At 37.0% G+C, this 20848-nt stretch overlaps 1 protein-coding gene across 1 annotated transcript in view; it reads right to left on the reverse strand.

Moving 5' to 3' along the window:
• Positions 1-396: 396 nt before the first annotated feature.
• The window catches only part of SEC63 (SEC63 homolog, protein translocation regulator), a 75502-nt gene continuing 55050 nt past the window's right edge, over positions 397-20848 (reverse strand). Inside the window, exons 17-21 of the mRNA XM_028508516.2 lie at positions 18656-18814; positions 16536-16637; positions 11005-11103; positions 4943-5047; positions 397-1473 (exon numbers count right to left, since the gene is read on the reverse strand). Of these exons, the coding sequence (XP_028364317.1) occupies positions 1330-1473; positions 4943-5047; positions 11005-11103; positions 16536-16637; positions 18656-18814 (609 nt within the window). The 3' untranslated portion in view covers positions 397-1329. The remainder of the gene's footprint in view (positions 1474-4942; positions 5048-11004; positions 11104-16535; positions 16638-18655; positions 18815-20848) is intronic.

The raw sequence follows: 20848 nt of genomic DNA on the forward strand, positions 1-20848 counted from the left end.
AGTAACAAAATACCAGTGGTAATTCTGCAGGGAAAGTGGCAACCTTTTAAATAAACAAGGTCACAAATTAGTATTCCAATAGTATTTTGGCCTATGAGGATTTTGATAGGAGAGGATTATTAGTCAGTCCTATATTACAGGCTACGTTTCCTCCACACCTAGTCACAAATACTCATCTTACCTCAATGATTCATCACGTATCGTTTCTACTCTTTCTAACACTCTCCTTCTGGGATGCACTTGATGAGGGGAAATTCCTCCCACTCATGGGATTTTCTTTAGTATACAGAAATAGCAGTCACTTCAGCAGTAATGTACAATATTAAATTTGTAGTTGAAAAATAAAAGAATTATATCTTTCCTCTGGGAGTAAAAAGACACACACCACTACAAACATAAAACGAGTCAAACTTCTATTTTATTGACAGGAGTCCAAAATGAATACAAAAAATGCCTCCTTCGCATGTATATATTTTTTTACCTTAAAAGGCTTTTGATAGAGTCAGGTAGGTTAAAAGCTAAGGATGTGTTTCAGCTTTTATAGTGAACCTTTTAAAAAAGGTTTAATAACAAGTCACCAACATCAGAGAACATATGGTCCCACAATCATTTAGATCTATAGCTTATAAAACGAATTAGATCCTGCATTGATCTGCTCAAATAGAGGCTTAAAAATGTTTTACACCATTAAAAGCCATTTTTATAATCTGTCCGATTAACTCTGGGAAATTAAGGAAAATCCCAAAATGTAGCCCTCTATATTATGTGGAATGTGAGAGAATGCCAACTTACGACCATGGTAGGTAAAAATAAAAGGTTTAAAGCAATAAATGGAGCTACTATAAATAATCTTGTATCACTGTAAAATGTCAATAAATGAATGATGGAGCTTATCAAGATTAAAACGAGCAGATGTTACTCAAAACAGACCTGTGATATTTATCATACTTCAACGGTTGCTAAAACTAAAGCTGAACAAATAAGTTGCTCATTTATAGATCATTTTTCATGTACTTTTTCTTTTACTGGGACCATAAATTGATCAGATAATACATAGCCCACACTTCTGGACAGTTATACAAGGGTTTATTATCATTTGCAGATGATAAATGCGCCGTTGATACTTGGAAGGCTTCAACAAGCCTTACACATTTTTCAGACTGTACCGCAGCACCAGCACTGCCTAAGTTATATTATGCACCCACTTCTAGGAAAGAACTAACACCTCCCTCAACATCAGTTCTGCACGGTTTCTGGTTTATTATACACTTCCAAAACAGAAACATTTTGCAAATATGTGCAAATATTATGGTCCATTTGCAGTCCTGCTTAGTCATCATCTTCCTCTTCCTCTTCCTCTTCCTCAAAGCTATCTTCGAAGCCCTCGCTGTCCTCCTGGTCTTCATCCCCCTCTATCGCTGTATCCCACTGTGGGTGATTTTCTGGCATGGGCTTAGCCTCATGAACTTCCAACTATAAAGAAGAATTAAATGTAGATATCAGAAATTTCGGGATATATATTGGAAGAAGTACCTGAGAAGGTTTTCTTTGACCAAAGCAATGATAAAGAAACAGATTTCGTAGTTGTAAATTTAAATTTGAAACATTCATTTAGAATAGACATTCACCCCAGGAATAAGAAATAAGAAGGGAAATCTACTAATATGTAAATATAGTTAAATTTCTAACTGATATTTTGATTTTATAGGACCTGTACTATTTATTCTGTACCATGAAAGATTAACAATTGTGATTCTTGAGCAAGAAAAATGTGGTGTTTTAATAAGTCTTCTGCTGAGGGAAGAAAACCTCAGCTGTGACTTTCTAAGAGGTATTTTGTGGCTTCCAACCTCATGAAGTACAGTTCTACAGCCAAGGGAGAGAAGTACGGTACCCTTGTGGGAAAAGAGGCATGCCTTTACTGGCTCCCTTTACTCTGGGACTCTACTACACAGCAAAATAATACTGCAGCACAATCCTCCTAAGCCGACAGAATACCTTTTTATAAAAACCTGAAGTGAAATAGTAAACACTAATGGAGTGTGGTTCAAATGACACTTACAAAAAGTATATACTCTAAAATTCTAAAGAATAAATTAGTTTTAAAAATTAATAAACTATTTTTATATACTAACAATAAAGTATCAGAAAGGGAAATGAAGAAAACAATTCTATTTCTAATTGTATCAGAAAAATATACATAGGAATACATTTCAGCAAGGATGTAAAAGACCTATACTAGGAAAATTATAAGATACTTAAAGAAACTGAAAATGTGCTCAAGGATAGGAAGACCTAACATTATTAAATGTCCATACTGCCCAAAGCAATCTACAGATTCGATGCAATTCCTATCAAGATACCAATAACGTGTTTCACAGAACTAGAGCAAATATTACAAAAATTTATATGGAACCACAAAAGACCCCAAATAGTCACAGCAATCTTGAGAAAGGAGAACAAAGTTGAAGGAATCATGCTACATGATATCAAACTGTATTAGAATGCCACAGTAATCAAAACAGCACAGTACTAGCATAAAAACAGGCACATAGATCAATTGATCAGAATAGGGAGCACAGATATAAACCCATGCCTTTATGGTTAATTAATATTCAACAGAGGAGGTAAGGACAGACAATGGGGTAGATTGTTTATTCAATAAAGGGTGCTGGGAAAATTGAACAGATACATGCCAAAAAAAATGAAACTAGACCACCAACTTATACCATACACAAGAATAAATTCACAATAGATTAAAGACTTAAATGTTAGCGGAAACCATAAAAATCCTAGAAGAAAATGTAGGCAATAAAATCTCAGACATTTCTCCTAGCAATATTTTTGCTAATATATCTCCTTGGGCAAGGGAAACAAAAGAAAAGATACACAAAAGGGACTACATTAAACTAAAAAGTTTTTGCACAGTAAAGGAAACCATCAATGAAAAGAAAAGACAACCCACTGGGTGGGAGAACATATTCACCAATGATACCACTGATAAGGGGTTAATATCCAAAATTTATTTAAAAAGAAAAAAACTTTAAAAATCCAACACCAGAAAAACCAAACAAGCCAGTTTAAAAATGGGCAAAGGAACTGAACAGATACTTCTCCAAAGAGGACAGATGGCCAACAGACATATGAGATGGTCAACACCGCTAATCATCAGAGAAATGCAAATTAAAACCACAAGAATTATCACTTCAGAATCAACACGTGCTGATGAGAAAAGGGAACCCTCAAGCACTGTTGGTGGGAATGCAGACTGGTTCAGCCACTGTGGAAAGCAGTCTGGAGTGACCTCAAAAAATTGAAGGAGGAGGAAGTGATTCTACTTCTGGGAACGTATCTAAAGAAACCCGAAACACTAACTGGAAAGAACATAAACACCCCTATGTTCACTGCAGCATTATGTACAATAGCCAAGATTTGGAAGCAGCCCAAGTGCTCATCAGCAGATGAGTGAGTAAAAAAGCTATGGTACATTTACACAATGGAATACTACTTAGCTGTTAAAAAAAAAAAAAGGAAATCTTACTCTTTTGCAACAGCATGGATGGACCTGGAAGGCATTATGCTACGTGTAACAAGCCAATCAGAGAAAGACAAGTACCATATGATTTCACTAATGTGCAATCTAATGAAAATAAACTAATAAAACAGAAGCAGACTCACAGATGGAGAACAGACTGACAGCTGTCAAAGGGGAGGGAGCTTGTGGGCTGGGTGGAAAAGGTGAAGTGACTAAGCAAAACAAAACAAAACAAAACACCTCATAGACACAGACAAGAGAATGGTAATTACCAGAGGGAAAGGAGGGTAGGAGGAGGTGGGGGGTAATAAATGGTGATAGAAGGAGACTTGACTTGAGGTGGTGAACACATAATACAATGTACAGATGATGTGTTATAGAACTGTACACGTGAAATCTATATAATTTTATTAACCAATGTCACCCCAACAGATAAAAAAAAAAATAAAAGAGGGAAAACAGACAATTATTATCCTAGTATGGCATTCGATTTACTGACACACAGGCTCTTGGCCATGAATTCATTTAATTGATGTATTTACGGCACCGCTGTGTGAGTCACACTGTGCAGTGTGCTGAATGGGGACAGGTCTGCAAGTTACCAGAAGCCTGGCAGGCAGCCTAAAGTGGGAAGCGACCAGGGACCTCAGGCACTGTTGGGAACAGGTATCGATAAGGAAACTCCCAGTGATGGGGTCCTTTAAAGTGTAGCTTTTACTCTTCTGTTTATTCTAAACAAAACTGTCACTTAGAAGTGCCTACTATGAGCTCTTATTCTCTGTGCTGATTGCTTTATATACTTCATTCTGACAATGGTGATTTCTGAGCAGCACCAGCTGAGAAATTTCCCCACACTTTCGTGTTCCGGGAAATGGCTGAGTGTAAAGGATGACCTGCCCTCTCCAATGCCAAGGCAGGACCTGTCTCCACCTTTCCTTGTGATTCCCAGAAAGCTTGAGGATAACACCTGTTTATTCGGACGCCCTTCCTTTCGATAAAATGAAACTTCTCCCGATAACAATCATCTAAATAAAATCGTCTCCTTAAAACAATTAATAAACACTTCAACAGAATCTGAGAGAAAACACATGTCCCTTTGTAAAGAAAACAGATCCCCTGAAAAGCTACAGTATATTACAGCACATTAAAAGGTATCACTCAAGTAATGTATAGCCAAGGTTCTAAATCATTATAGTAATTTATATTTAAGGTCCTAAATAGTTACACTCCTTTAACACAACAACTTGTTTATTATTGAAACACTAATAAATATAGTGTTTCAAATATATATCACATACAAACTTTTTCCCTCTATTACTCTACATTTTAAAACTAGAAATGCTTCCTTAATGTATCAAGCACTTATCAAATAGACAACCATATTTAATGAACAGTCACTATTCTTACCTTCAAAGGCTTTATCTGATCCAAACCCATATACGAGTCTGATCTCAAAAACACTGTATACTGATAATTTCCAGGCTTGCCTGGTGCAGGAAACTTCAGTTCTACCTAGAAGATAAAATCAGCACTGAAAATCTGTATCTTGAGTGGGAAAAAGAGCTCATTGATAAAATTCCTACATCAGAGTGTTTAATAGCTAGGTGTTTACTTAGATGACACAAGACATCCTAACAAATGTAACGAAAGTTCTAAGAACAACAAATATATACATATGGCATTTATGTTAAATATTACACACACACATGGAAAACAACTAGGCAGAACTGAGAGGGTTAATTTTATCTCCACAATTTAAGAAGCATATTTAAAGTGACTAAGTGCTATGCGGACCATCACCTGGACAACTTTAAGAAATAAAGTTAGGGTGTAAGAGTAAAATAATGTAATAGTGGAATTAATAAAATGTACTTTGCCAGAAAGGTAATGATTCTTGCCAAACTTCCCTATTTTTAAGATAAATGCTGTGAGATCACAGAAAATACTGTATCTATCAGTCTCTGCTCCTGGTTCCCGGCACAGAGCTCCTCAAACACCTCTAACTTCCTAAGTGGTGAGCACCCAGCTCTTTGACCCAGGTTCTTAAATGTCTCGGAACTTCCTAGGTGATAGGAGTGTTCTGTTCTAACGAGGTGACTCCCAGTGGACTCCTAGATAAGAACTGGTAACCGGCGAGACCAAGCCATGGTTAGAGAAGCTTGAAACTTTGGGTCCCACCCTCCATTCTCCAGGGAGGAGCTGGAAATTCAGTTAATCACTAATCACAACTACATGATGAAGCCTCCATAAAAAATTCCCAAAGCAAGGGGTTCTGGGGGGCTTCTGAGGTGGTCAATATAAGATAGTGCTGGGAGAGTGGTAAGCTCAGAAAGAGCATGAAAGCTCTGTGCCCCTTCTGGCATACCTTGCCCTATGGATGTTCATTTATATTCTTTATCATATTTTTTATAATAAACTGGTTCATGTGTTTCCCTGAGTTCTGTGAGCCATTCTGGCAAATTACTGAATCCAAGGACAGGGTCATGGGAACCCTGATTTTAAACTGTTTGGTCAGAAGTACAGGAGACAAGCTGGGACTTGCATTTGGCATCTGAAGTCAGGGAGTGGAGGACAAACAGCCTTGTGAGACTGAGCCCTTAACCTGTGAGATCTGACACTATCCAGGCAGACAGTGTCCACATTTAATTAATGCTAACTGTGGGACACTTAGCTGGTATAACAGAGAATTGCTTGGTGTGGGGAGAAAACCCACACATCGATGTCATAAATGTCATGAAGTTGCAAAAACACAGAAGTTGTTTTACCTTTACACATGCCCCATGCCTTAAAAGGTCAAGAAGGTATTTTATTCCCTATCAAATCATAAACTTCAAATACAGAATTATAAAATCTTAGAAGTTTTAATTCTACTTAAACAAAGTAAGGCTACATTTTTAAGATGACATTTGGAATTTCTGGTGACCTGTCTACAATCTCCAAAATCCAGATTTTGTAGGCAAGATTATAAGAGGTCTGTCCAGAAAGTATCCGGTCATGTAATATGAAAAAGATAAGACATGTACTGAAGAAGATACAAGATACAAAAAATATTGTACATAGGACAATGACGCCTCAGTCCCCTTCGAAGTAGGCACCTTGGGACCTCAGAGTTATCCCAGAGTCTCTTTCACCATTCAAAACACTCTTACAAAATCCTTGGCTGGAATAGCCATCAGCTGTCCCATTGTATTTTCCTGAATCTCATCAATGGTCTGAAATATCTTCCTTTTCAAAGGTGATTTTAGTTTTGGGAAAAGCTAAAAGTCATAAAGTACCAAATCTGGGCTGCAGGGGGACTGAGTCACTTGGGTGACTTGATGTTTCACAAAAAAACTCAGCACGAGCATGAGCCATGAATCGTGAGTGGGTGTGTTGTTCTGATGAAGCTGCCAATCACCAGCTGCCCACACCTACAGCCATTTTTGTCATATTACATCTCTCAACTGATGGAAACGCTGAAGTGCTACTCCTTATTAATTGTTTGGCCTGGAGGGGCATACCTGCGATGGACAACACCTTCCCAATCAAAAACCATAGTTAACATGATCTTGATATTGCTGCAACTTTGCCAAGCCTTCTTTGGGCTAAGAGGACTGGGAGACTTCCATTGGAACGACTAGGCCTTCGTTTCTGAATCACAGGCACAGACCCACAATTCATCTCCAGCTATGACCTTCTTGAGGAAATTGGGTTTATTGGTAATGATTTGAATCAAGTATTAGCAACTGCAGTACAATGTTCTTCCTTCTGCTCTGGTAGCAGAAGCTGCAGAATGAATTTTGCTATGACATGTTTCATGACAAGATCCTGTGTCAAAATCTCGGACACAGTAGATTTTGGAATCCCCAGATCAGCGTCTAGCTCCGTCAGTCACCAATTTTAGTTGATTGCAGCCCATACATGTTCAACATTCTCAGGTGTTCTGCTTGTTGCAGGTCTTCCAGAATGTGGATCACTTTCAACAGATTCTTGACCATCTTTGGAGCACCCGTGCCACACTTTTATTTGCACTGCACTCACTGCATCATCCCAGAAAGCCTTCTGAATCATCTGAATAGTTTCCGCAGAGGATGTCCAAGCTTAACGCAAAATTTGATGCAGATTAATTGTTCTACTTGCTCTTTTGAATGTGATGGCCACACAGTACACATGCTAGTACAGTGAAGTCGTGATTGTTCATGCATGCGCATGTGTATTTCAGTCCACTCTCCTTGGCTGCCAGGTTACATCCACATTGTGCAAAGTATTCTCACTATATTAACAATGGCTACACTTTTCCTGGACAGACCTCAGTATATTAAAGCATGCCATTAAAACAAACTAGAAAAAAATAATGGGAGAATCTTTTTTTTTAATTAATCTCACAGTTTGACCTTTCTAGCTATAACATAAAACCTAAAAATCAAAAAAGAAAAATTACTTAATCACTAAAAAACTCCAAATAAATAAATGGATAAACATATATTTATATATTTGTTTGGTAAAAACAACCTTAATAGTGAAACAAACTTTGGAGCAATATTTGAAATACATATAAGAAAGGGCTGATTTCATAATAATAAAAAATATTCTTAAAACCAAATCAAAGATCAATAACCCAACAAAAATAAACAATGTTCAAAAATAGATACAGAAAAAAATACAATTCAAACACACTGAAATTCAACCTTCTGTTTCACTCTTAAGAGAAATATAAATTAAAACTACACTGATACAACTAGCGTAGTAAAAGTTGATTTGGGCAAGAATCATCAATGTATGCTAAAGTGAGTGGGTAAAAGACTTGAAAGAACAGTCTATTCGCACAGGGCCCAAGTATCGTCCCACAGATTAGGAGAAGAAAAGGGTGTTTACAAGAGAGAAAAACCTTAACTGAGTGAGCAACCATAACATCACTAGTGTGGGGCAAACTAATATAACTAATATACTGTGCCCCAGATGTGATGCACTTAGAATGCTACAGTACCTGGGCAGGATTTTTGCCAAAAATATTCAAGATAAATATAATTGCAACCAATGAGACAGATTCAAATTAAGGGATATTCTACAAAATACCTTGCCCAGTCTCTTCAAAAATGTCAATGGCATGAAAACAAAACAAACAAACAAAAAAACAAAACAAGGAAATGTTTTAAAGAGGAATGATAACTAAATGCAACAAGTGATCCTTGACTGAATCCTGATTTAAAAACAAAAACTGTAACAGACTTTAGTGAAATATTTGAATACAAACTGTATATCAGACAAATGATACCATATCAATGTGAAGTTTCTTGAACACAATAATGTTATTCTACTTATGTAGGAGAAGGCCCTTAATACTGGAAGATACACTTGCAAGTATTGAGGGATATAATGTCATAATGTCTGCAAGTAACTTAAGTGGGTCAGAGGGAGGAAATACACACACATGTGTATTTCCTGTGTATGTACACATACAGAGAAATACAAAACATACATGGGAAAACGTTAACAATTGGTCAATTTAGAGAAGGGTCCATGGGGTTCATGATATTGTGTTTACAACATTTTTTTCTAAGATTTTATTTTTTTAAATTTATTTTTAGAGAGGGAGGGAGGGAGAAAGAGAGAGAGAGAGAAACATCAATGTGCGGTTGCTAGGGGCCATGGCCTGCAACCCAGGCATGTGCTCTGACTGGTAATCGAACCTGCGATGCTTTGGTTCACAGCCCGTGCTCAATCCACTGAGCTATGCCAGCCAGGGCACAACATTTTTATAGGTTTTAAAGTTTTCAAAATAAAAAAGTCAGAGAGAAATAATAACACTGAGATGTCACTTTTTACCTTTCTAATTAGCAATGGCATTCAAAATGTCTGACATACTTGAGAAGCAATGGGTACACTTAAACATTCATTCTCCCAATGGAGAAACAAATATCTAGCAGTATCTATCCAATTTAAAAATGTAGAGCCTGTGATTCATTAATTCTACCTCTATGAACTCATCCTACAGAAATGTTTGCACATGTACAAAATGACATATGAGGTTATTAACTGCAGCAAAAAACAAGAAACCGGTAAGTCCACTAACTAGCAGAGCACTAAGTAAAGAAAAATCCATACAGACAGAATATCAGATAGCTATAAAAAGAAATGAAGTACTTGAACAATGATTGAAATAAAAAAAATAATAATAATAAAAATAAAAAAAAAATAAAAAAAAATAAAAAAGAAATGAAGAAGCTTTTTCTGTATTAACAGGGAACAAATTCCAAGTTGTATCACTAAGAGAAAAAGGTAAGGCGCATAACATGGTGTGTGCTAGGTTTTGTAAAACTGGGGAAAATACACACATGTATTTGCTTATAATTTACAATGTCACACGAAGAATAAAGACGTGATAACAGTGATGGTCTCCAGGAAGGGAAATGGGTAAGTGAGAAACAGAGATGCAAGATGTTTCAATGTGTACACTTTTGGATATCTTCTGAAATACTAACTAGGTGAATGTATTATCTATTAAAACACAGGTAAAATTTACATTTTAAAAAATTGCTCAAAGAAATATCCTTAAGTGGGCTCTACTTCTAAGTGTCAAATAATCAAACTACTTCATTCATTTACATTGGCTATAAAGGGGGGGAAAAACTTTCTGGATTAAGCTCTGACTGGTGTGGCTCAGTAGATTGAGTGCTGGCCTGTGAAACAAAGGGTCATCGGTTCAACTCCCAGCCAAGGCACATGCCTGGGTTGAGGGCTGGGTCCTCAGGGGGTGGGGGGACCTCGTGAGAGGCAGCCCACAATGTTTCTCTCACACATCAATGTTTCTCTCCCTTTCTCCCTTCCTTCCTCTCTCTCTAAAAATAAAGTCTTTAATACAAAAAAAAAAATCAGTATAAAACAATTATCTCAAAATTCAAAAACCTTGCTCTTGCAAGCAATTTATCCAAGTAGACAGAACAGAACCTTTTCCTAGAAAAGTAACCTAAAAAACCAAGAAGAAAAACAAAAAAACAGGAAAGAGTTCCTAAGGGATAAAATATGCTCATCACAATGCTATAGTAGTGGTATCATTAACAGTGGACAATGCCACATAATAAAAAAATTCCATCTTTAAATACCTAATCACCCATTCTTACATTTGTTTTTAAGAAGAAAGGTATGTACCTTAGCACTAATCCAGTGAGAATAAAAGTCATACTTTTTTGTACAATATAATTAAATTCGAGGAAGAAGGAGAGGCATACATTCTTAGACACTAACAACAAACACTTCCAAAAATAAGTTGTGGACAAGTTTTTAAAAGACTGATCAAGTTGTCCACCTTTAGCAATTCAAACTTTATAAATCTGAAATGAGCTTCCCCCAGAGACATCAGAGAACAAAATGTCTTAAAATGAAATACGCCAAGTGTGATGAACTGTTTTCTAAAAAACAGTTTGTGAAGCAGCACGATGATGAGGTGCTGCACATGGGTGCAGACTGAAGCACTGTCACTGGACAATTACCTCCTCTGTGTCTTTTAGTGTGCACACATGGTACGGCATAGATATTAAGGTCTGCTCCTTCCTGTCTGCGATGTACAGCCACCACCATTCTTGTTTTTCCTGTACAAGAAAACAATATAAATAATCAGAAAGAACTAGAGAAACAGCTTTACCTTGTTTCATTTAAGAGGTATTGTACTTGTTTTATTCACTGCTATACTGTACAAAACAGATGTATAATAAATATTAACTGAACAAATACATTTTTCTTGCCCATTTGTAGATTTGTTCTCCAAAAGAATTTTCTATGTAAGTTTGGGGTTTCAAATGGTCCCTTAAAGCCCTGTTGATGGGTATCTTCATTAAAAACCCGGTTAACCTTAAATGACAAAAAGTTTTCTAAAAAAAAAAAAGAAAACAGTATAAACTATTACAATATCATCTAGCTAATAATCTTAGTAATCTTTGACAGTAATAAGCACAAGCCAGAATGTAGGAGTGGTAGAGACTTGGGCAACCAAATGAGAACGGAATACATTAAAGCACATTACTCATAAGAGACCATCTTGAAGTCTAAGAGCCTATTTATACCTTTCACTGCACATGATTTTACTTACTATTAAATTCAGCATTTTTAGTTGTACTTCATAAAAGGTTAGTTACAGGACTGGGTTAAAAAAAAATTGCACCAGAATGCAGAGCAGGGACAAGAGCGAGAACCGACAGGAGACAGAAAATTTAAAACAAAAAAAACTGGAAGACCAAGGATTCTGGAAACACCAAACTTCAGTCTGCTTGGTTGGTGATCATCACTATATTACAGCACATCAGTAACTGCTTAGTCAGGTGCATAGCAAAGATATATTTCTAAAATGGCTTTAAAAATGTTTTGGAGGACTTCCTGCCAAGGAAGATAAACACACTGTGCCTCCTCGCACAACCAAAAGAAGGACAACAACAATTTAAAAACAAAGAACAACCAGAACTGACAGAAAATCAAACTGTATGGAAGTCCAAGAACCAAGGAGTTAAAGAAGAAACATTCATCCAGACTGGTAGGAGGGGCAAAGACAGGCAGCTGGGTGGAGAGGACTCGGGACTTGAAACAAGGCGGCAGCTGGTGGACCTGGCGAGGCAGTGGCTGGTGGAGTGGGTGGTCCCACATTTATGTGCAGATAAACCTGGAGGAACAACTGGGGAGAGAGACAGACCCTGCAACCCAGGGCCTCTGCGCCAAGAAACAGAGCCTCAAAGCTTCTGACTGAAAACACCTGTGGGGATTAAGGCAGCAGCAGGAGAAACTCTCAGCCTCACAGGAGAGTTTGTTGGAGAGACCCACAGGGTCCTAGAACATACACAAATCCACCCACCCAGGAATCAGCACCAGAAGGGCCCAATTCACTTGTGGGAAGTGGGGGAAGTGACTGAAAACCGGCAGAGAGCAGAGCAAGCAGCACTGCTCCCTCTCAGACCCTCCCCTACATACAGTGTCACAACGCAGCCACGTAGGTTGCCCCACCCTGGTGAACACCCAAGGCTCCACCCCTCACTATATAACAGGCCCACTGAAACCAAAAAAAAAAAAAAAAAAAAAAAAAAAAAAAAAAAAAAAAAAAAAGGGCCAAATAAAAGAACAGATCAAAGCTCCATAAAAAATACAATAAAGAGCCCTGGCTGGCATAGCTCAGTGGATTGAGCACGGGCTGCGAACCAGGCATCACAGGTTCGATTCCCAGTCAGGGCACATACCTAGGTTGCAGGCCATGGCCCCCAGCAACCACACACTGATGTCTCTGTCTCTCTCTCTCTCTCTCTCTCTCTCTCTCTCTCTCCCCCTTTCCTCTCTAAAAATAAATAATAAATAATTTTTAAAAAAATGCAATAAAGAGATAGCCAACCTATCAGATGCACAGTTCAAAACGCTGGTAATCAAGATTGGTTGAATAAGGTCTCATATTAGATGAAAAAATGAAGGCTATGCTCAGTGAAATAAAGGAAAATGTACAGGGACCCAAAAGTGATGAGAAGGAAACTGGGACTCAAATCGATGGTGTGGACCAGAATGAAGAAAGAAACATTCAACCAGAATAGACTGAAGAAACAAAAATTCAAAAAAATGAGGAGAGGCTTAGGAACCTCCAGGACATCTTTAAATGTTCCAACATCTGAATCATAGGGGTACCAGAAGGAAAAGAGGAAGAGCAACAAATCGAAAATTTATTTGAACAAATAATGAAGGAGAACTTCCCCAATGTGGTAAAGGAATAGACTTCCAGGAAGTCCAAGAAGCTCAGAGAGTCCCAAAAACATTGGACCCAAAGAAAAACACACCAAGGCACATCATAGTTACATTACCCAAGATTAAAGATAAGGAGAGAATCTTAAAAGCAGCAAGAGAAAAGGAGACAGTTACCTACAAAGGAGTTCCCATAAGACTGTCAGCTGATTTCTCAAAAGAGACCTTACAGGCAAGAAGGGGCTGGAAAGAACCAAGTCATGGAAGGCAAGGACCTACATCCAAGATTGCCCTACCCAGCAAAGCTTTCATTTAGAATGGAAGGGCAGATAAAGTGCTTCTCAGATAAGGTCAAGTTAAAGGCATTCATCATCACCAAGCCCTTATTATATGAAATGTTAAAGGAATTTATCTAAGAAAAAGAAAATTAAAAATATGAACAGTCAAATGAAGCAAACTCACAGTTATTAACAACCATACCTAAAACAAAAACAAAAGCAAAAACAAACTAAGCAAACAACTAGAACAGGAAGAGAATCACAGAAATGGAGATCACAGGGAGGGTTTTCAGCGGGGGAGTAGAAGGGAGAGAGAGGGGGGAAAAGGTACAGAGAATAAGTAGCATAGATGGTAGGTAGAAAACAGACAGGGGGAAGTTAAGAATAGTATAGGAAATGTAGAAGCCAAAGAACAACTTGCATGTATGACCCATGGACATGAACTAAAGTGGGGGAATGTGGGTGGGAGGGGATGTGTAGGGTGGAGGGGAATAAAGGGGGGAAAATGGGACAACTATAATCGTATAATCAATAAAATATATTTTTAAAAAAATGTTTTGGAGCCAAAAATGACACAAAGATATTCTAAATACTAACTTAACCCAAATACCACCAGACTATTCCAAATTGTCAATTACCCAAAAGAAGGTTTTAAAAAAATAACTGTCTACTGAAAAGTTTCAGAGAAAATGTTGTGTTTGTAAGCTAAAATCTTTCTGGCACTTTCTACTTTTATCTTTCCAATAATGCTACACTAAAGGTTCTTTTGTTTAAATGACTTATATAACAAAGCAATGCACTATTAATAAGCAGAATAACTAAGTCACAAGTGCATCATTAACCCAACTTCAGCCTAACCTAAGGGTTAGGACTACCACAACAGGTGTATGTGTAGAAGTCTGTGTGTGTTGCACACACAAAATGGGTAAAAACATAGGAGACTCAAAGTGGAGTATTAATACCTGGGCTTTGTGGGCCATTGAGTCTGTTGCAACTACAACTCTACCATGGTAGCGTGAAAAGAATGAGTGTGGCTGCGTTCCAAGAAAACTTCATTCATAAGTACAGGCAGGGAAGCAGGTTTGTCTGCAGGCTGCAGTTTGCCAATGATGTTTTTAAACCACACAGACCTGGGTTATTTCACTTCTCTAATTGCTACTTTTCTTCTCTGTTAAATGATGAGAGCCTACCTCAGGCTGTGTAGTAAAGACGAACTGAGATAGTACAAGTCAAATATGTTAGAATGTCTAGCATATAGACTGCAATAAAGTTATGATTATTAATGAAATGAGGTAAATGCCTCTGTTATTTAAGTAGTTCTGACATTTCATTGTCAGAAATACCACCATTAAGAACATGCATGTTACATTAGAAGCACAGAGATACGTTCAAGAACATACATTTCTCCTTGACCTCTGCACTTGGAAAGTGCCTCTCCCTCCCCTCTCCGAGGCCACTTGATTAAAATGAGGCTCATTCAAGAATACTTATTAAGAAACATGTGAATATCAATCTATGGCATGGCACCTGTACCTAGACTCCTTAATGCACACGGTCAAAGTGGGAAAGGTGCTTTACCATTGAGTTATTTGCACTAAAAATAAAACTGTGTTTTGGTTGTGTGTGATTCCCAACCATTCCTTACATATTAAATGTAATGAATTCCAATAACATGTAAGGCAATTATTAACATAAATCTTTAAGTGGGTAGTGTGGTAGCTAGGGTAGTTGGGGAAATACATTGGAAGGTAGACAGGTAGGTGTTAGGAAAGCCCTACATAAATTTTATCCGGTAAGTGGTACTTTAAGATGCTTAATGTGCAGATGCAGATTAAACTGAAAAGGGGTACTTTTACTGCTAAAATGTTCCAAGAAAGTGAATGAGTATTTTGCCTATTAACTAAGCATGGCCTAAAACGAAACTATTACAAAGATAAAAATTATGCAGCTTATAGAATCCCATGGCACTTTAAAAAACCCATCACTGAGTGGAATTTATTCACTTGATTTCAGGAGCCCTGGTGTTGGCAGACTACCAGTGCAATGGGCAAAATGCCCCTAACAGATGGGCTAATGCTCAGGACACGCCAGAAGATCAGCAGGTGCTTTAAGATGGAATCCTGGGCTGATGTCTCTCCAAGTCAAAACAACAGTCTGTGCAGAGCCGCTCATTTATTATTAGGAAAGCCAAATTACTTAGGATTTGCTTTCAGCAGCCCCCAGCAACTCCGGGTTGACATTCTAGAGCACAAGCAGATGTGTACATGGAATCACCTGCCAAACATGAGTGGTAAACAGAAGGTTCTGTGGCAAAGCTGTGAGGCAGTCTGTGGAACTGCTTTGCTGAACTGAGGCAACAGTTCTTGACCTCTAGCCACAGACAGAGTCAGCCATGAAAGTGAAATGTCAAGCCAATCCCAAATTCATTTGAAAGACAAACACAGCCTATCAAGGAGATCAAAAGTTGAGCAGGCCACAATCACCAAGTAAACAAGGACAAGGGAACAAACAGCACTGTGATGATCTGTCCTGAGCTAGGGGCTCAGCCAGGCTCAGCTCTTACTGAACTTAGCTGGTCCCACGATCCCCATGGCTGGGGCAGTTACTGGGCCCAGGACATGTCTAGTGGCTCCAGGTGGCCAGTAAAGGACCCTCAGAGAAAGCTCATGGGACAAATTTAAGAACTTGTCATCCTATTTAAAACTTGATAGAAGTGAGAGATTCACAACAGCCACATAGAGCCAAAATATACATTTATATGATTAGCTGCCTGAACTGCTAATGAAAAAAATCATCACAAAGCACAACCCTTAGTAACCTGGCACACAAAAAATAAAGCACAGAAAACCACAAAAATTATTTAAAAGTTAACAATCCACTTTTTAAACACATTTGCTAAACACAATTCATATCAAAATATATTCTTCAAAAATGTGTCCTTTGAGCCAGTACCCACCACAGAGAGAGAAATGGCAACCGAGAAAGGCCTGAGAGAAAGTAAACAGAATAAGGGAAAGAGTGGGCCCTGTATAACTCACCTCGGGGAAGTACAAACTATAAACAGGATGCGTGATCTTTGATTTGGTTTCCAGTAGAGCTCTCTCCTTTCGTTGTATACTTTGTTGTAATTCTTGCCACTCCTAGTAAAATAAAAATTAAATATTTGAAATCAAGTATGTTTTTGATCATTTGAGGAGTTTCTATCTTTTTCTAGCTATCGTTCCAATAATGCTAACTACTGCTAGGTTTAGCTGCACACTCTAATCATTTCCCTGCTCAAAACTTACAGCACTTCTTTTTATAAATCAAATCTAACCCAGTTAGATGACTACACAGCCCTTCATGATCTGGTCTCCTGTCGCTGCCTTCCACCTAGCACTCTTCAGTCTAGTCATCTCACACTTCCTAGACTTCGCTGAACTCACAAAGCTACTGCACTCCTGCTAAACCCTTTTTGATTTTTGTTTTCCCCTTTCTCTACCAATTGAATAATGGCAAATTCCTACTCATTATTCTTTCAGGAGCATCTAATGCCTAAAGTATGAGCTCCTGAGTTCCACAAATCCCCCTCCCTTTGTGCTATCACTGCACCTTACATTAAATGAGCATGATTTCTTTTGTACTGTAACGTTTATTTATCTGCCTTGCCCACTACCCTACCATCATTCAAGGGAAAAACTATTTCATATTTGTCATCTAATGCAATGCTTGCAATGTGACAGATAATAATTATATTACTTGTATAATTTGTTGTCAATTGAATGTAGTTTTGGTTATCTAAAGCAACTAGTCTGTTAAAACCCTGAGAGTCACCTCTACCAACCCTAATTGGCTCAAAAAGGAATACGTCAACTCCTTCACAAAGCAAGGAGGCTGGGGATAATTTCTTTGCTAGGTTTTAATTTTTTGGCTATAACTTAATTCCCAAAATACAAAAACAGTGAAAAGCCAGTAGCTGTAAAAACAGCCATCCTTATTTTTTCACCAATGGCAGGTACTTTATTTCCTTTACTTTTATTCTCTGCCCTTTACTTTTTACTTTTTTCTGGCCTCTGCTTTTGTCTCAGAGATTATTCAGGGATCTCTTTTTCTCTCCTAAACCACAAGGGTCATTTTGGATCGATGTCCCAGTCAAAAAGAACACCACAAACATAAAGGGACCAGCTGATCAGTTCAGAAGTTCATTTGCAGGGAACTTCATTATTTGTCCACCAAATATTCTTTCTAGTGTCCTACCACAAATCATATGCACCTTATTGCCATGACATGAGATTCTGTTTTCTATTCTCTACTCTCACAATTTTAAGTGCTTAAAGATTCCTTCCTCTTCCATGTCTTATATACCTCTTGAAACAAGGTGGCATTCTAAAAATGTTAGCTTTTCCCTTTAACCAACCTCTTGACATTACAGTTCACAGTAATGTTTCTTTACCCTAAACATTACATTGAACTTTTGAGAAACTCTTCCAAGTGAAATGCTACCTATTTCATAACCCATTTTTCCTTACTCATGCTTCCAGAGGCATCTCCAGCACTAGAAATTGCTTTGAAAGACCAAACTGACTATATCTCAACCTAGGTGTTAATCCACTTAGCAATTTCAGCTTTAAGAAAATTAGGATTTCCAATCCTTGTTAGAAACTATTTTTCTTTACAATTCTGACCACTATTCCTCAAAAAGAGTCTTACAAAGCAATACAGGATTATAAAATATACTGGAGGCAAACTGACAAGCAACAAGCAAGCAAGCAAATAAACAATAACAAAAACCAAAACTATCATCAGAGGTATAATTCTAATTATTTAAATCTGTAAGTCTTTATTTTTTTTAAAAGATTTTTAAAAGATTTTATTTATTTGTTTTCAGAGAAAGGGAAGGAGAATGAGAAGGAAACATCAATGTGTATTTGCCTCACAAACTGCCAGTGACCACAGGGGAGGGGGAAGGGATAGCAGGAGAAAGGAAAAGGGTCATCAAGGAACATGTATAAAGGACAAATGGACAAAGCCAAAGGGGGTAAGACTGAGTGTGGGAGGTGGGGAGGTGGGGAGGGGGGACAGGGGGGAGTTGTGGGGGAAAAATGAAGACAACTGTACTTGAACAATAAAAAAAATAAAATAAAATTACATAAAAAAATTTTTAAAAAGTAAGTCTTACTGCTTCATCATCTTTGTTTTGCTTTTCATCTTGTTCTCTATCAGAGTCTTTGTCACTACCATCCTCTTTTTCACTCTGGGAGTCTCTATTGGTTTCTTCTTCTTCAGAATCACTGCCTTTATCAGAAACTTCTTCTTCATCTTCCTTTACTGCAGCTTCCTAAAAGGAAAAAGCAACCAAAAAAATTCTGAGTATCTCAACGACTGTATCACTCTGAGTCCCCGATGGTAACTTAACTAGTTCAAATTATAATTTCACTATTCATAGAGAATTTTAGAGAATTATAAACATTCTTATTTATAAATATGTAAAAGCCAGACTGAAAGCTTTTAACATTTGGCTTATCTATCTGTTGTTACCTATTTTACTCATTCTTCATAGACGGTAAAATAAAGATATTTTATTCCCATTTGCAATGTATACTGCCGCAATGACTAAGGTTGTTCAAGGAAAATAGGAAGTTTATAGAAAAGTACTATTATGGGAGTTTAATATTATCTTCTATGACTCAGAGTACAATGCAGTAAGGAAAGCCAATATCCCAGACAAAATACTTACTAGTCCATTTCAAAAAGCAAGAAAAAAACCCCCATCAAATTAAATGCAAAGAAAGTAGAAATAAAATAGAGCGGAAATCAAAGAGAAAGCAGATACACAAAAGGGGAACCCAAACAAAACCAAAAGTTGGTTCTTTGAAAAGATTAATAAAATTGATAAATGTTATTAGACAAAAATAACTCACCAGAGGAAAAAAAGATACAGAACACAAATTTCCCATATTAGGAATAAAAGAGGTGTAACTACAGATCCAAAAGATATTAAAAATAAAGGAGATTATAAACAGCTTTATGTCAATAAAGTTGATAACTCAAGAAGAAATGGACAAATTACTTGAAAAACACAATTATGAAAACTGATATAAGAAAAAAAGTAGGATATGTTGAAGACAAAAACTCTGTAACTAAATCCTTTTTAAAAACTCTAAGCCCAGATGGCTTCTCTACATAATTCTTCCAAATAAGAAGGAAACAAATCCAATCTTACACATATTCTTCCAGGAAAAAGAGAGACCACTTCCTAACTTGTTTCACGAGGCCAGCATAAATCCAATACAAAAGAAGAATGATAAACTAATATTTTCTCATAAAAAGATTTAGGAATCATAAAAAAAATTATCAAGTCCAGATATCTATAAAAAAGGATACTACATTATGACAAATGAGATTTGTTCCAGTAACACAATGGTTGTTTAAAATTTTTTAACGCATTAATATAATTTGCCATATTAGCAGAAAGGAGAATTATTATACAATCATCTCATCAGATGGAGATAAAGCATTTAATAAATTTGGTATCTGTTCATAAAAATTCTCAGCTTGGAAACAGAGGGGAACACTTCCTTACATTGTTAAAAAAATATCTACAAAACCCCTAGAGCTAACATCATCACACTTCGTAGTAAAATGATGTTTGCGTTCTCCCTGAAGTCAGTAAGGAGACATGGGTAGTCACCATCTTCACTTCTAATCAACATTACACGGAAAGTTCTAGCCAGCATATTATGACAGAAAGGAAGAAAGAGCATATAAGATAAAAAAAAAAAAAAAAGCAAAACTGTCTTTATTCCCAGATGGCATAATTATGTATGCAGACAATCTTTTTAAAAATATCTACAAGTGGTTAGAATTATTAATTCATCAAGCCATCTTGATACAAAATCAATGTTTAAAAAGCAACTTTATTTTTCTACATCAGCAATTAAAATTGCAGAATGATTTTTCTAAATGTTAATTGAAGCAACAGCACTAGAAAGCATCAAATACCTAGGAGTATATCTAATGAAAGATGAACCACAGCTCTGCCACTGGAAATTACCAAAAACTGCCGAGAAAAATTAAAGGCCCAAATTAATAAAGATAAACCATGATTATGAATTAAAAAACTCAGTACTGTTAACATGTGAATTCTTCCAATACTGAAACATAGAGCCAGTGCAATACCAGTCTAAATCGCAGCAGATTTTTTTAATGGAAATTGTCAAGCTTATTCAAAAATTTAGCTTGAAATGCAAAGGACCTAAATAGTCAAGACAATTTGAAGTAGTGAATAAGAGTTTGATGACTTACACTAACATATTTCAAGACTTAATATAAGGCTATCATAATTAAGACAGCATGATATTGGCACAAGAAT

This window comes from Phyllostomus discolor, chromosome 4 (genome assembly GCF_004126475.2).
Source record: "Phyllostomus discolor isolate MPI-MPIP mPhyDis1 chromosome 4, mPhyDis1.pri.v3, whole genome shotgun sequence".
In the NCBI taxonomy this organism is placed as follows: Eukaryota; Metazoa; Chordata; class Mammalia; order Chiroptera; family Phyllostomidae; genus Phyllostomus; species Phyllostomus discolor.